At 40.0% G+C, this 16,478-nt stretch overlaps 1 protein-coding gene across 1 annotated transcript in view; it reads left to right on the top strand.

Moving 5' to 3' along the window:
- The window catches only part of trio (trio Rho guanine nucleotide exchange factor), a 979,236-nt gene that overhangs the window by 88,005 nt on the left and 874,753 nt on the right, over positions 1–16,478 (top strand). The window contains exons 21-24 of the mRNA XM_068383253.1: positions 1–1,491; positions 6,697–6,924; positions 7,129–7,274; positions 7,434–7,524. The exon at positions 1–1,491 is cut by the window's left edge and continues 76 nt beyond it. Coding sequence (XP_068239354.1) covers positions 1–1,491; positions 6,697–6,924; positions 7,129–7,274; positions 7,434–7,524 — 1,956 coding nt within the window. The remainder of the gene's footprint in view (positions 1,492–6,696; positions 6,925–7,128; positions 7,275–7,433; positions 7,525–16,478) is intronic.

Here is a 16,478-nt window from a genome sequence, read left to right as displayed (position 1 = left end):
AGAGATTATCGTAGAGATGAAGACTGGTGTCAAAAAGAGGTTGCAGTTCCAGGTGCTACTGCTGTTCAAGGGGAACAACAGCAATCTCAGCAGTCTCAGCAAAAATCAGATCAGCAGCAGCAAGGAACTGGTCCAGGAGGACAGCCTGCATCTGATAGGGCAGCATCAATTACTCTCCACATAAACAAACACCAGGAACAAAAAGAGGGATTCCTGAAAGCATGTACGCTTGCTAGGCGTACTGCTGAAACCTTCCTAAAATATACAAATAGATCTCAGAATTATTATAGTTTAAAGGGTGATGTTGGCCTTAGAGGACCTGAAGCAAAAGTTAGGGATATTTTAGAAAATCTAATGGCTCAAGAAAACAAAGTTTTAGAACACTGGACACAGAAGAAAAAGAAATTAGATCAGTGTCAGCAGTTTGTTTTGTTTGAGGGTTCAGCCAATCAGGCTCTTGATTGGATTATGGAAACTGGTGAGATGTACTTGTCCACTCATACAAATCTTGGGGAAACCAGAGAAGAAACAGAAAAACTGTTAAAGGAACATAATGAGTTTAAAGGAACCGCAAAGGACACTAGAGAGCGTGTGAAGTTGTTGTTGTTATTAGCAGATTCTCTTGTTGAAAAAGGACATGCTCATGCCTCTTCAATTAAAGACTGGGTTGCAAAAGTTGATTTGGCATATAAGAATTTTTCAGGTCGTATGGACAGATATCGTATGCAGTTAGAAAGCCGTTTGGGCATTCAAAGTGAAGATAGTAAAGCATCCTTGTCTCTAGACCGTCATAGTGATCCTTCATTAGAAAACAAAGTACAAAGTGTAGTATCTGTGGCAGTTGTAGCAAATAAAGAAATTAGTGAAGAAAAGAGAAAATCTGCTAGAAAAAAAGAGCTTATCATGAGGGAATTGTTGCAGACAGAAAGAGTGTATGTAAAAGACCTTGAAGTGTGTACTAGAACTTACTTATTTGAGACACGTCAGCCAACCGCTCCGGCTGGTCTCCAAGGAAAAGATGGTGTTATATTTTGCAATATGGAAGATATTTTGAAATTCCACAAAAATATTTTTCTCCAAGAGATTGAAAAATATCAGTGTATGCCTGAGGATGTTGGTCATTGCTTTGTTACATGGGCGGCGCAGTTTGATGTATATGTTAGGTACTGTAAAGCACAACCCGAATCTAATCGTGTTCTAGTAAACCATGCTGGCACTTTTTATGAGGAAATGCAGCGTAAACACAATGTTGAACATCCAATTCCAGCATACCTTATTAAACCTGTACAGCGCATTACCAAATACCAGTTACTCTTAAAAGAATTGTTGTCCTGTTGTGAAGATGAAAATCAGGGAGAAATTAAGGATGGTCTTGAGGTGATGCAGAATGTTCCAAAGAAAGCAAATGATGCTCTTCACCTCTCCATGCTTGAAGGCTGTGATGTTCCTCCTGATTCCTTAGGAGAGGTCATACTTCAGGACACTTTTCAGGTAAAAAAAGATTTTTTTTTTATGATTATGTTAGGTAACTGATGTTAGTTGTCTTGTTTAATTATTGAACTTTAAAGTTAAAGTTAATGAGTTTCAGTTCTGATTTAATGGAATGAGATGTTATTAGAATGTCACCTAATCAAGTCCAACCCCCACCATGGTGCCCACCTACTGTAATTAACTTTTCCAGTAAACAGTTTAAACTCGCTGGTCCAAGCAGAACGTGATCTGTCAACCGTGTGAATGCATGGCAAGCTTGCTACTTCAGTATATGAAATTTATGAAAACTACTTGTAGATTCCGATGCCTCCAGATTTGTTGCATTTTTATCTGATATTATGTAGTTTTCATGGGTGACTTAAATGGTAGAGTGGGTGCTGAAGAGGTACATAGAAGGTGTTATTGGGAAGTGTAGCGTACCAGGTGAAAATGAGTAGTGAGAGACCGGTAGATGTGTGTGTTGAGCAAGAGATGGTGATAAGTTCTAGCTTTTTCAAAATGAAAGACAAAAACAAGTATACATGGGTAAGAGTGGCAAATGGAAGAGTGGTAGAAAGGGCTTAAATGGATTATGTGTTGATAACTAGAAGAATGTTTGGAAGATTGAAAGACGTGCATGTGTTTAGGGGTATGGCTAACGGTATGTTTGATCATTTTTTGGTGGAAGGAAAATTAGTTGTAGCAAAAGAGTGGGGGAATGGAGTGGGGCGATGTAAAAGGGAGCTAGTGAGGGTTGAACAGTTAGTAAAACCTGAAGTGAAAAGTGAATATCAAGAAAGGTTGAAAGTGACATATGATAGAGTGAAAGTGAGAGAAACTGGTGATTTAGAGGAGGAGTGGAAGTTAGTAAAAGAAAAGTTTGTAGGGATTGCAAGTGATGTGTGTGGCAAGAAGATTGTTGGAGGCAGCATGAGGAAGGGTAATGGTGGCATGAAGGAGTAAGGGTAAAAGTGGAAGAGAAAAAGAGGGCATTTGAAGAATGGCTACGGAGTAATAGTGTAGAGAAGTATGAAAGGTATAGAGAGAAAAATGTGGAAGTAAAGCACAAGGTAACTGAGGCAAAGAGGGCGGCTGACCTGAGGTAGGGTCTGGGATTGGGTCGTTTATATAAAGAGAATAAGAAGTGAAGAGAGTAAGGAAGGGTGGTTTGAGAATTGAAGAGACAGTGAAAGATGGAAATGGAAGGTTGTTAAAAGGAGAGGAGACAAGGAAAAGGTGGGTGGAATATTTTGAAAGTTTACTGAAAGTTGAGGATAATAGGGAGGCAGATATAATTGCTGTTGCAGGTGTTGAGGTGCCAGTGATGGGAGATGAAAATGGAAGATAGATTACGATAGAGGAAGTGAGGAGAGCACTAGATGAAATGAGAATAGGAAAAGCACCTGGTATGGATGGTGTGAAAGCTGAGATGTTGAAGGAAGGGGGTGTGACTGTACTTGAATGGTTGGTGAGATTGTTTGATTTGTGTTTTATGTTGTCAATGATACCAGTAGATTGGGTTTGTGCATGTATTGTACCAGTATATAAGGGTAAGGGAGATGTGCATAAGTGTTGTAATTCAAGAGGTATTAGTTTGTTGAGTGTGGTTGGAAAAGTGTATGGTAGAGTACTAATTAATAGGATTAAGGTTAAAACAGAGAATGCAATCTTAGAAGTACAGGGTGGTTTTAGAAGAGGCAGATGTATGAATCAGATTTTTACAGTTAGGCAGATATGCAAGAAATATTTAGCAAAAGGTAAGGAGGTGTATGTTGCGTTTATGGATCTGGAGAAAGCGTATGATAGAGTTGATAGGGAAGCGATGTGGAATGTGATGAGGGTATATGGAATTGGTGGAAGGTTGTTGCAAGCAGTGAAAAGTTTCAACAAAGGTAGTAAAGCATGTGTTAGGATAGAAAACGAAGTGAGCGATTGGTTTCCGGTGAGATTGGGGCTGATACAGGGATGTGTGATGTCGCCATGGTTGTTTAATTTGTATGTTGATGGAGTGGTTCAGAGAGGTGAATGCTCGAGTACATGGATGAGGATTGAAACTGATAGATGAGAATGATCATGAATGGGAGGTAAATCAGTTGTTGTTTTTGCGGATGATACTGTACTGGTTGCAGACGCAGAAGAGAAGCTTGGCCGATTAGTGATAGAATTTGGAAGGGTATGTGAGAGAAGGAAGTTGAGAGTTAATGTGGGTAAGATTAAGGTTATGAGACGTACGAGAAGGGAAGGTGGTGCAAGGTTGAATGTCATGTTGAATGGAGAGTTACTTGAAGTAGATCATTTTAAGTACTTGGGGTCTGTTGTGGGAGCAAATGGTGGAGTGGAAGCAGATGTACGCCAGAGAGTGAATGAAGGAGGCAAATTGTTGGGGCCAGTGATGGGAGTGGTAAAGAACAGAGGGTTAGGCATGAATGTAAAAAGACTAATGTATCAGAAGGTGGTTGTACCAACTGTGATGTATGGAACAGAGTTGTGGGGAATGAAAGTGACGGAGAGACAGAAATTGAATGTGTTTGAGATAAAGTGTCTGAAGAGTATGGTTGGTGTATGTCAAGTAGATAGGGTTAGGAACGAAGTAGTGAGGATGAGAACGGGTGTAAGAAATGATTTAGCAGCTAGAGTGGATATGAATGTGTTGAGGTGGTTTGGCCATATTGAGAGAATGGAAAATGGCTGTCTGCTAAAGAAGGTGATAAATGGAAGCGTTGATGGGAGAAGGATAAGAGGAAGGCCAAGGTTTGGGTGGTTGGTGGAGTGAAGAAAGCTCTGGGTGATAGGAGGGTAAATGTGAGAGAGGCAAGAGAGCGTGCTAGAAAGAGGAATGAATGGCGAGCAATTGTGACACAGTTCTGATAGGCCCTGCTGCTCCTTCCGGTTGCCTTGGATGACGGCGAAGGTAGCAGCAGTAGGGGATTCAGCATTATGAAGCTTCATCTGTGGTAGATAACGGGGGAGGGTGGGCTGTGGCACCCTAGCATTACCAGCCGAACTCGGTTGAGTCCCTTGTCAGGCTTGGAGGAGTGTAGAGAGGAAAGGCTCCCTTTTTTTTTTTTTAATTTGTTTGATGTTGGCTACCCCCTCAAAATTGGGGGAAATGCCTTGTATATAGATGTGTGCCCTAACTCATCATTAGCTTTCTTCCATAAAGTTTCTTTTAAACACATGAGTAATTTTAAAGAACTGATTTAAGAGTTGTTCTGAGGAGAGTATGAAACTTAGTTTTATTCTTTCAAGTACAATATATATATATATATATATATATATATATATATATATATATATATATATATATATATATATATATATATATATATATATATATATATATATATATATATCTCTCTCTCTCTCTCTCTCTCTCTCTCTCTCTCTCTCTCTCTCTCTCTCTCTCTCTCTCTCTCTCTCTCTCTCTCTCTCTCTCTCTCTCTCTCTCTCTCTCTCATAGAAATTATTCTGTGGTCAGTCATAGGAGGTAAGATATTATGTCTCCTAAGGTCATAGAGATGTCTTTGGTCAATAATGTAAGAGGCATAGACTAAGAGAGGCGTCCGAAAATTTAGGTGACGCCATATAAAATGCCGAGAGGTCTGACACATGAACAGTGAGTGCAGATGATGTACTGACTTCTGGATATTGCATAAATGACCTGAGGGCAATGGATTTGAAGCTTCAATGGGGATTTTTACCCACCCAGAAGAAATTGTTGAAGATACTCTCATAGATGATTGTTACTGCTGAAATGTGATGATACCATTCCTTAAGGTATGGAGGAGGGTAATGAAATTCTTTTTAACCCAATCGTTGTCATACATAAAACTCAAGGAATTGGTGGAGTGCTACAGATCTTACTTAACTAGGGCAAGTCAGGCATAGGATATCATCAGTATTCCCTCTCATCCAAAGTATCCGGATCATCAGTATAGCATTGGCAGTACTATTGATGTCTTTGTCAAACATAGTCTAGTGTTTAGTATCCAGGATCATCACTGCCCTTATTTGGTCACTTTGAAATGTTTTTCTTGTTCAAGCATTGTTTTTAGTGTGCTACTTCTTATTGAGAAATTCAAACTTAATTATTTTCCCCAGAAATTAGCTTTTGTTCTGATGCAAACCTTTTCTCCAGAAATTAGCCTATTCCAACCGTGGTCCATGATAAGAGCAATGAGGGCAATCCTAGTAGATTGGGTTAGTTTAAAAGGTTATCTTATTCTCATGTTAGTACCTCATCACTTCATTTGGGAACTGGTGTTTTGTTATTCCTCTTCATTGCCTAAACTCTTGATTATCAGGATGTGCATGCTCTTTGTCTGGGGAGAAAGAGAGCTTTCATGTGATACAATATTACGAATATCAAATAGTAGGTGACTAACTTGAAAAAAAATGATTTAAAAATCCATCTTTTATGATAGCTGTCAACCAAGCCTAAATAAATTGGTACTTGAAGCACATAAAGACACTGTCTGTTATTAATACTCAAATATCAGACACATTGCATGCTATAGTTTTTATAAGGTAACTTTCAATTTGTTGGTCAAGGTAGTGGAGAGCAAAGAGCAGTAAAACTGTCAATTTTCTTCATAATTCTAGATTTGGGAAGTATTAAGTGAATAAATGTCTACCATGATTATAAACTTCAGAATCTTGATTTATAAGAATCTTGGGGATCTTTTATTCTGGTGCTAGGATTTTATTACTTTGATAACATTCCTAAAAATTACTGATTAACTCTAAAATATATGGAACAGAAGGATTATGAAATGTATACTTTAATGTGCACCTTTAAAATCAATTGAAAGTGAATTGCAGATTTATTACCATTCATTCATGGAACATGAGACTTGTGTTCAACTACATACTCTGAGAAAATTTTAAATGTATTTAAAATCATATGGAGAAAATAGACATCCAATTACCGGTAGTTTGAGTGCATTTTATCATTGGTGTATTAATGAAATATGATGATATAATTTTGAAAGTAAATGATAGAGCCCACAGGATTTTTTCCTTATGAGGGTGAGAAGCTAATAATGAACTGAATGAGGTTATTTGGATTTCTTTAGACATTTTTAACGCTTAGGTTTTGTGTTGTTGGTAGATCCCTTTGTGTTTTTTCAGATGAGAATATCTTTTGAAGACACAAGATATTTGAAATTGTGACAAAGTTAGTCATTGATTTAATGATATACAGTAATTATCTATTGGATATTTTAGGTTTGGGATCCTCGTCAGCTCATCAGGAAAGGCCGTGATCGTCACATATTCCTCTTTGACTTGTACTTGTTATTTTCTAAAGAAGTACGTGATCCAGGCGGAAATAAAACTAAATATGTATATAAACAACGTCTTGTTACTTCCGAGCTAGGAGTAACAGAGCACATAGAAGGAGATGAGTGCAAATTTGCTGTTTGGATAGCAAGAACAGGAGTTAGTGATGGCAAGGTAAACAATCAGACATTTTTTATGTTGTTTTATAATCTTTTATGTTATCTACACATTAATGTTATAATGCTCAGGCAGTATCCTTAAATAATTTTTAGCTTGTTATTGTTGACTCAAATAGATGGCATTGTTTTTTCTGTTTGTTAACAATGTATTTAGATTATTTGAGGTGTGATTTGTAAATGTCTTAATTTATGGCTGCAGATGATTTTGAGAGCTAACACATTGGAGTTGAAGCAGACTTGGGTGAGAAAACTGAGAGAAGTCATCCAGGAAACTTACCTAAGCTCAGCTTTGCCTAATATTGCCAAATCTCCTGCTAAGACCCCCAAACAAAATCGTGCTAGCAGGTAAGGTAGTTTAATTCTTTATTGAAGCCTTAAAGTATTATACAATCTCTTGTCATTAAGGGATACAAGAAGTATCAATGCAATTGCTTTATATATTATAATCTATACAAATCATACTCATGATCTTTATTTTTGATGTGTGCAAATTTTCTGCTACAGGGACTTGGAAGATTCCATAGATGATAATGCAGAGAACACTGACCGCAACTCTCTAGCATCATATTCCTCTTCAAACACAGACTCCGATAAGGTAAGTGTAAAGGATGTCATGTTACAGAAAAGCTGAACATAACATTAATCTCTCGATACACCCACATAGAACACTTGTTAGCAGCTTGTCGAATCATCGTACACATGACAAAGATCTGCCTCTAAAATTTTAGTAATCAAAAGAAAAGTAAATGTAAAATAAAATTGATATTCAATAAAAGTATTACCCATTTTTTAATGTAGTAGATGTTGTACTGAATCTTTACTTTTGATTCATATATTTTTTGGAGGTATTTTATTCTTAGTATCTCATCACATTTTATCTACTCCTACCCATCATTTCATTTACCATCCTAGAATAAGAAATGTAGGTTTTGATAAGATATTTAATCTATTATAATAATTAAGGTAAGTGAAAATAAAGGTAATAAAAATATAAGATTTATCGAACATGAAACTATTTTGAAGCTGTTGATGACTATTTCCCTTACAGTATATCCCCAAAATTTTAAAGAAAACTTTTGATAAAATTTATAGGGTTTACTTTTCACAATATCATACACTTCTAACTGTTTGTTGATATGAGCATCTTGTTGACTATCGATATAACTTTATGAAGTTAGTAGTCAATGTTTATGATTTTATAACCGTCTCTTGCAAGTGTGCTTTGAGGGTGTAGGTACTCTATCTTTTTTTCCGTATGGATCTAGACCAAGCCTTTATTTTTTAAAAGCTTTTAGTCTTTTTGTCAAAGCTGAACAAGCAGTCAGGTACTAATATCAGCATTACAAATTTCTTGAAGAAACAGTAATGAATCTTCCATTATTTTTTTAAGCATCAATATTCCGAAGTAGATACATTTGCATTTTTTATTGATTTGGGCTTTTGTTTGAATCATTGTTGGAGCATTTACATAATTTGCATATCATTGGTTAGCTGATCTGACCAGCAATGTATTGAGGCATAATTAACGATTAAATTACATAAACTGTGGATATTGGTAAACATATTTTAGAACATATTAACAAATTATTTAAGGAAAAGTTTTCTCGAGATAACTATTAAAAGTTTCCAAAATACTCTATATCATTTTGAAATGGCCACTTGAGCAGTAATTAGATATAAGTGAATTTATACTATCGTGATATACTTTAAGAATCAATCATAAAAATGGTTTCATATACGGTATTACTCTTTGCACAAGGGAAGAAAATACTTTTAAGTGGATTAACAATTCACACTGAAGCACAATGACAAGCTACAGATTTGTTGAAACCTGAAGACAAACCCTTGTTCTTTACTTTTATGAGATTCATCAGAGTGAGTTTGTGTTCAGGCTATATCAACTTTGAGCAAGGTGGCAGCCAACCCCCAGCAGAAGCATGGGGTCAGCGGCGTAGCGGGAGAGTACCCCTGCAACCGACTTGTTTAACCACTTTTTGATTAGCCTCAGGAAAGAGTACACATATTCCTCTGCCTCTGTTTCTTTGCTTTTGGCAGTTCAAAGTTTCTTTCATTGTTTTGGGGATGAATGCATAGTTTTCTGAGAAAACATCATTCAGTTTTGCCCAGGCACGACTGGCTATGTGACACATTCCATTCTTTCTTTGGGATGGATCCTCATTAGCACTGACCATCACGCAGAGGACGCTCCTTCAAGAGGAGTCTCCCTGCGACAAGTGTCGGGAGCAGCCATCCTCCCAGTGGGAACGGTTCCAGCAAAGATGAAAGAAGTCGAAAGAGTGTCTCCCAGACTTTCCTCTTCTACTTTGGTCACCCCCTCCCTTCTGTCTCTGCTCGTTTGGTCTCCTCTGCCGGACAAACAAATGAGAGGGATGTACTTTTCTCCTGTGCGACTTTCAGGTTGAGAAAACTCCGTTACTTCTCCTGAAAAGCAATGGGGCTTTTCTCCCGTGAGAAGTCCTCTACGATGGGCTTTGTGAGCTGTACCCTACCTTGGAAGTTTCAGGATTCCCCTCAAAGGATCGGCTTCCGGGGGATGAGTTAAAGCACGGCTCACAGCAGGAACCTTGTTTGCTTCTTCCGGGATTGGCCTAGACTTATTCCCTTCCTGTGCCGAGGAAAGGGTCTCTCTTCTCTCCAGCCCTATGCCCCAAGCCTCTTCTTCCTTAGCAGTTCCTCATACAGAGGTTCTGCAGGTTGTCCCTCTCACTAGTCCTCCAGGGTAAACAGGGAAGCATGCTCACTTAGGACTCCCTCGCTAGCAAGTGGCTGTCCTTTTTAAAAAAGTACACCTCGAATTTTCTTGCTAGTGTGCTTGTGATTCATTGCTAGCACGGTCTAGCTCTTTTGAGTGAGTGGGGGAAGTGCTTGCACCCTCCTCCCTTAAACTCAGTGGGTTCCTTGTCACTACACCATGGTAGCCAATTGCAGAACAGGCACCCATTGTACCAGCCGCTGCAAGGTATTTTTCCTGTTGAGGTGGGGATGTTGGCTTACCATTCCATATCCCTTCCCCTCAACCTAACTTCACACTCATCAAGCAGCAGCACAGTAACACCCTTCCATGCTCCCGCCGCCACTTCTGCGCCTATACCTCGTCTCACACCTTGAGTCAATCAGTTCTCTCTCGAGTACCAATCTGTCACGTGTCTCTGGATTAGGCCTAGACCTTATGTGGAAGGATCTTAGCCTATATCTTTTTTACGTGTCTCAGAGGCGGCTTAAGCGTCGGCTGGTCATGCCTTCTCCAGGAGGCGTGCACTAGCTTTTAGCACGCTCCCATACAGCTACCCCTGCTTCAGCTCCTACTCACTGGGAAACTCCTCCCAGGCCTCGTTCCCTTTCTGAGGCTCACTATGGTGACTGTGACCCATCCCTGGCTTAGCTGAGTTTCAGTTGGGGGTCAGGTGCTGCATACGACAGCAATCATTAATATTCAGAAGGTGCACTGCATGCACCTACCAGCCCTGAAACTCGCTCCATTGCATAGGGTTTACATCATCATCAAGTACGGGGTGTTCGATGTCGAACGGCCGTGGCCCTCTGCACAAAACTTCTCCATTCATTCCGGTCTTGAGCCTTCCTTTCCAACTCCACCATCGTTAGCCCGCACATCTCCTTGATATTGTCACTCAATCTAGTTTTAGGCCTTCCTCTCGTTCTTGTATCATAGACTGATCCAATTAGTAGCGTTCTTTCCAGAGTATTGTGTTTCCGAACCTGGTGTCCAATAAAAGTTAGTTTTCTTTCATCCAAAACGTCAAGTAATCTTTTTTCGATATTGATCTTTTGTAGAACTTCCACGTTAGTCTTTTTTTCACTCCAGCTTATCCTAAGGACTCTTCTGTAACACCATAGTTCAAAACTTTCTAATCTTTTCCGATCTGTAGCTTTTAAAACCCAACATTCTGAGCCATATGATGCGATGGGGAAAACAAGTGATTTGAGAAGCTGCTTCTTTGTGTTTAGAGTGATATGTCTGTCTTTCCACACATTGCTTAGTGCGATGGTTGCATTCTTTGCAATACCAATTCTTCTTTTGATCTCTTGGGAGCCGTCTCCATTATTGGTGAAAGTTGCTCCGAGGTAAGTAAATTCAGTGACATTATCTAGGGCAACTCCGTCTAGTAGGATTTCTTGATCAGACAGGGCTTTTTGACACTTCATGACCTTTGTTTTCTTAGCATATAGGTACAGTCCCACTTTTTCACTCTCAGCTTTTACTTTTGATACTAATGTTTGAAGGTCCTCCATACTTCCAGCGATTAAAACCACATTGTCGGCATATCTGAGATTAGTGATCTTTTGTCCTCCAACAGTTATGCCTCCTTCGTAGTCTTCAAGCGCATTTCTCATTATGGTTTCCGAGTAGATGTTAAAGAGGTGGGGAGAAACAATGCATCCTTGTCTGACACCTTGTCCGATGTTAAACCAATCAATTAGGCCATAAGATGTTCGCACTGCTGCTTTCTGTTGATTGTACAGTGCTTTCAGAAGTGAGATGACATGAGATGGAAAACCCATAGAGTACATGTTGTTCCATAAGATGTCATGTGCAACTGTATTAAAGGCTTTAGCGTAGTCAATAAAACAAAGGAATACGTTGATTCCTCGTTCTCTGTTTTTTTTTTCAAGGATCATCTTGAGATTCATGATTTGGTCATTGGTGCCTTTCCCAGGATGGAATCCTGCTTGTTCGTCAGCGATTTCTTCGTTCAGTTTGTTTGCCATTCTCTTAGCCATGATTTTCAAAAGAATTTTGCTACTGTGACTGATGAGGGAGATTGTCCTATTATTGCTGCATTTGAGGGTGTCACCTTTCTTAGAGATGGGGACAAAGACTGACTCCCCCCAATCGTCTGGCCATTTGTTTTTGATCCAGATTTTTTTGCAGAGCCTGTGGTAGAATATCTCGACGTTCTCATCTCCATTCTTTATCATTTTGGCTGTGACCTGATCGTTTCCTGGACTCTTTCCAAGTTTGAGTTCTTTGAAAGTTTCTCTAATCTCATCAATCAGAGGAGGAGGGTTTACAGGATTCATTATTACTTTAGGTTTTGTCCCTTGCACGGTCAATTGCCTTGGTAAATCTGCCTATTTCTTCCCCAAAGGATAAATGGGACCCTAGGCTTGCTCTATCGCACCCCTAGACCCATGTTAGTGATTTCTTGGTCTAAGTTGGCAGCTGGCTCACTACAGAGGGAGGGCTAGCCACAAACCTCTGCAAGGAAGGAACCCCTTGGGGGTGGCAATTCATCAAGATTACTTGCTCTTCCTTTCATAAGGTAAGAAAATATTATGACATCTGTTATGCACACCCATCATAACTGGGAAAGATCTCTCCATTGCACGGCAAAATCATTAAGTTTAAGGAAGTGGCCCAACTCTATCTCGTACAGAATGTGCTTCCAGCCCATTGGCGACAATGACTGTTGGGACTCCTACCGCCCTTGGACTGTTTAGTTCCCAATGGTTGCCTCCCTATTTAGCCACTCTAGTGGCAATGGAAGACCCTATGGTCTCAGTGCAGGGATCCTCCGGAAACATGTGTTTCGATAGGATCATTGCGCAAAAAAGACTTGGGACGGTGGATGCAAGACTCCAACCTTTGCCAAGGAGTAGTTGTTCCGTAACTGGAATTCAAATCTATGCTATTTTTAGGGATATTACTTTCGGCTAAGCTGAAGGACGACCCTTCAAAATTTAGCGAGAGTTAACTACCCATCCTGCTAGTTATTGGGGGTAGGGCATTAGCTAGCTACCCCTCTCATTCACACACCTGTGACTGCTTCAATTTGCCTTTTGCTCGGATGGAGAATGGTTGTTGCTGCTCTTCCTCCTCGCATTTTTGGACTGCCATTAATCTTTTTTGCTTTCTTTTTCCAATATGTGTATGTCGGCGCTTTCCTGCGGCCATGCCTACCTGCCCTGGTCTTGAAGGCCGCAACTGCTCCTCACACCCTTTGCCCGGTCTGCAAGGGCCAACGGTGTAATGAGTTTGATAAGTGTAATGAATGCTGGGAGTGGTGTGCCTCCCATTGGGAAAGGTTTGGACGTAGGCATAAGAGGATGTCTAAGCGGGACTTTTCTCCTTTGAAGGTCTCTTTGAAGCAGGAGAAACTCGGGACTTTTCCAAAGAAAGTACCAGGAGGGCAATGGAAACCCTCGTCTCGGGTACCCGAACTATCATGTTCCTTGCCCACCAATAGGTGAACTTGTGGTTCAACACCATCCTCAAATACAGGGACTTGGTACTGTACCTGAGAGGTTCCATCACTAAGTCTCTAACCCCAAGATTACAAAGTTCAGGTACTCCTCTTAAGAGGGTTCCTCTTTGTTCGAGCCTAAGGACGTTGAGCAGGCTGCAGAGAGGTGCAGGAAGTCCCACTAGGACTCCCTTCTCCATAGGGCCTTAACATCCTGGCCTTACAGACCACCAGTTCCTCCACAGCCCAACTACTCCAAAGCCTCAACAAGCAAATCAGCAGCGAAGAAAGAGGTGTCAAAGAAGCCCTTTCTTACCAAGGACAAGAAAGACACAAAGTCCTCCGGGGAAGGAATACATCCTAGAGGGAGCGGCCCCAGCCACAAATGCTAGGATAGGCAATCTCCCTGCTCGTCCACCAGTAGGAGGATGCTTACAAAGCTGGTGGGACAGGTAAAAGCAGCTCGGGGTCGATCCCAGGACAGTCTCCTTGATTTGTTCGTTTTACATACTGACTAGTTTTCTGCACTTTCTGATCACATTCAGTGACGATAGACTCCTTTGCGATGGGATCAGCAAAGGGACTGGCCTTCTGGGCAGAAGTCCAGACCATGTTGAAGAAGGGCACTCTCCAGAAGGTCCTCGACCACTCCCCAGGCTCCTTCAGTCGACTCTTTCTTGTGAAAAAAGCGTCTAGATGCTGGAAACCAATCATAGACTTCTCAGCTCTGAACAAGTTTGTCAAACAGACTTCGTTCAGCATGGAGACGGCAGACACGGTCAGACAAGTGGTAAGACCACAGGACTTCATGTGCACACTGGACCTAAAGGACCCATACAGTACTTCCAGATCCCAATCCATCTGTCTTCAAAGAAGTATCTAAGATTAAGCCTAGACAACAGGAAATACCAGTTAAGGGTACTGTACTTCGATCTTTCCACAGCATTCCAAGTCTTCACCTGAGTGTTCGCTCTAGTATCATCGTGGGCTTACAGGATCGGCATCCGTCTCCTCCATTATCTGGACGACTGGTTGATCCTAGCAGACTCAGTTGGATCCCTTCTTCAGCACCGAGACAAACTTCTGAGGCTTTACCAAGATTTGGGGATCATGGTAAACGTCGAGAAGTCATCCCTGCTTCCCACTCAGAGACTGGTGTACCTGGGAATGATTTTAGACACCAATCTCCACAAAGCCTTCCCATCAGACGTCAGGATAATCAGGCTAAGGAAGGTCGCAAGATCTTTTCTCAGATGATAAGAGCTCCTAGCCTAGAAGTGGTTGTCTCCTTGTACACCTATCATCCCTCGCCCGTCTAGTTCCCAATGGCCACCTCAGGATTCGATCCCTCCAGTGGGGACTAAAGTCTAATTGGAATCAGGTTTTTGATTTCCCGGACATTCTGATCCCCATGGAACCAGAGGAACGGACGGACCTCAATTGGTGGGTGGCCAACGAGAATCTGCGAAGGGGCGTAGATCTCGTTCTCCTGGAATTGATGCTGTTTTTCTGACGCGTCAAAAGAAGGGTAGAGGGTCCACGTGCTGCACCACATGGCCTCAGGCCTCTGGTCAGTCCGAATAGGACCTCCATATAAATCTCTTAGAGGTGAAGGCCATCTTTCTGGCCCTTTAACAGTTCCATCAGTTCCTGGTGGGCCGCTCAGTGGTGGTGATGAGCGACAACACCACAGTAGTGGCTTACAACAGTAAATAGAATTTGTAGAGCCGGGAGCATCACTGATATTGAATACAGTTTTGCATGAAATTAAACAACAGTAAAGCCAGATACTTGTTATCTGGTACTTAAACTGTATCATGCTCATAATCCTTCGTTCAATTTGAGTGACAATGCATATTGATTTTGAATAATTGACTATCAAATATAGTACAGCGCTGTCATGAAATTATGCATTGTTTGTAGTGCTTCATATATCTAGAGATGATGGGAAATGCCATATGCATTTGATATTTGTTGTTAAAGCTGTAGGAACATTTTGTTGGGTATTTTGTTATTTTAGCAAGTTTCCGGAATTGTAATTTATCAGGGTGATGGGGGTTCTTAATGGTTTTTGATAATGTTTCTTCTGAGTACTATGTCTTTCCAATTTATTTTTCAAATACGTGTACTGGTCATAAGTACACTTTTCCTTGTAAGGGTAACTTTTTATTTCTCTAAAGTAATGGGGCAACTATTCTGTACATGCCTTGTGTACCTTTGAAAATTTGAAAAAAAAAAAAATCATGAACAGACCTCTTGCTTCTGTAGAACATTGCAAGAATAATCTGTTGACTATCTGCATCTCCAGTTTCAATTAGATTGTCATATGGGCGTGAAGGGTATGATATGCACATGCGGGAATGCTGGATGAATTATTTTTTCTACAGTAGTGTCTGAATATGAAATTTAATGCCGTAAGAGTTGTGATAACTAGCCCTTCAGCATAAGGAATCTTAAATGAATCATGTGTAACAAAAGCTGGAAGAGATGTTCAGAGTGCTTAAACAAGAAAAAAAAAAATATAAAAAGGGGCTATATGGTTAGTCCCTTCCGTTTTATTCATCAATGCTTTCATATTCTTCATCAATGATGTGATCATATTTAGAGTAGTCTTTACTTTATGCTGTAGAGATTTTATAGTAAGAATAGCAGCTTGCATGATATTGTACAGTGCTGGATAGTTCAGGTCAGTTACTTTAGTACTTCTTTACCTCAGTTGACTTCCGTAGAACTGGGATTTGTGTTTGTACCAGACATATATGGAAAAATCAGGTTGTCTGCAAATCAAAATTGTACCCTTCACATATGTTTCACAATGCCACTGGTAATCCATTATTTCATACCAACATGTTTGGTAGTAGAAAGGAAAGTAGTATATTAAAATTTCTAGTTTACATGTTTCATAGTGCAAATACTGTAACTGCCATCTAATAACAGCTTCAAATCATTGTTCACTGTATGGGTATTGTCCTATATTGCCTTATTTTGGGAAGTTTGGTTTTGGTAAACTAGTAATTCCATATTTTAGAATATAGAAACTATTAAAAAATCTACATGGTTGCTCTTCAATTTCTAAATCTATTCTTCAAATTGCAAAAGACGATAATTACTTGATTTTCTTAGTAAATTAGTAATTTTTCCCTCGATTTCACCTGCACTAAAAATCAAAATGTTACCATTTTCCTTCTTTATTACAGTTCAAGACATTATTATATATGCGTGTGTGTCTGTAGATTAGTGATAGAGTTGCAGGATTGATTATCAAACTAAATAAAAAAAGTATAAACTGAAGATCATTGAAATATATGTACCAATAACATCCCAT

The sequence above is a fragment of the Palaemon carinicauda genome, chromosome 11 (assembly GCF_036898095.1).
Source record: "Palaemon carinicauda isolate YSFRI2023 chromosome 11, ASM3689809v2, whole genome shotgun sequence".
NCBI classification, from domain to species: Eukaryota; Metazoa; Arthropoda; class Malacostraca; order Decapoda; family Palaemonidae; genus Palaemon; species Palaemon carinicauda.
Note: the sequence above shows the minus strand (reverse complement) of the source record. Positions and strands in the feature narration are given on the sequence as shown.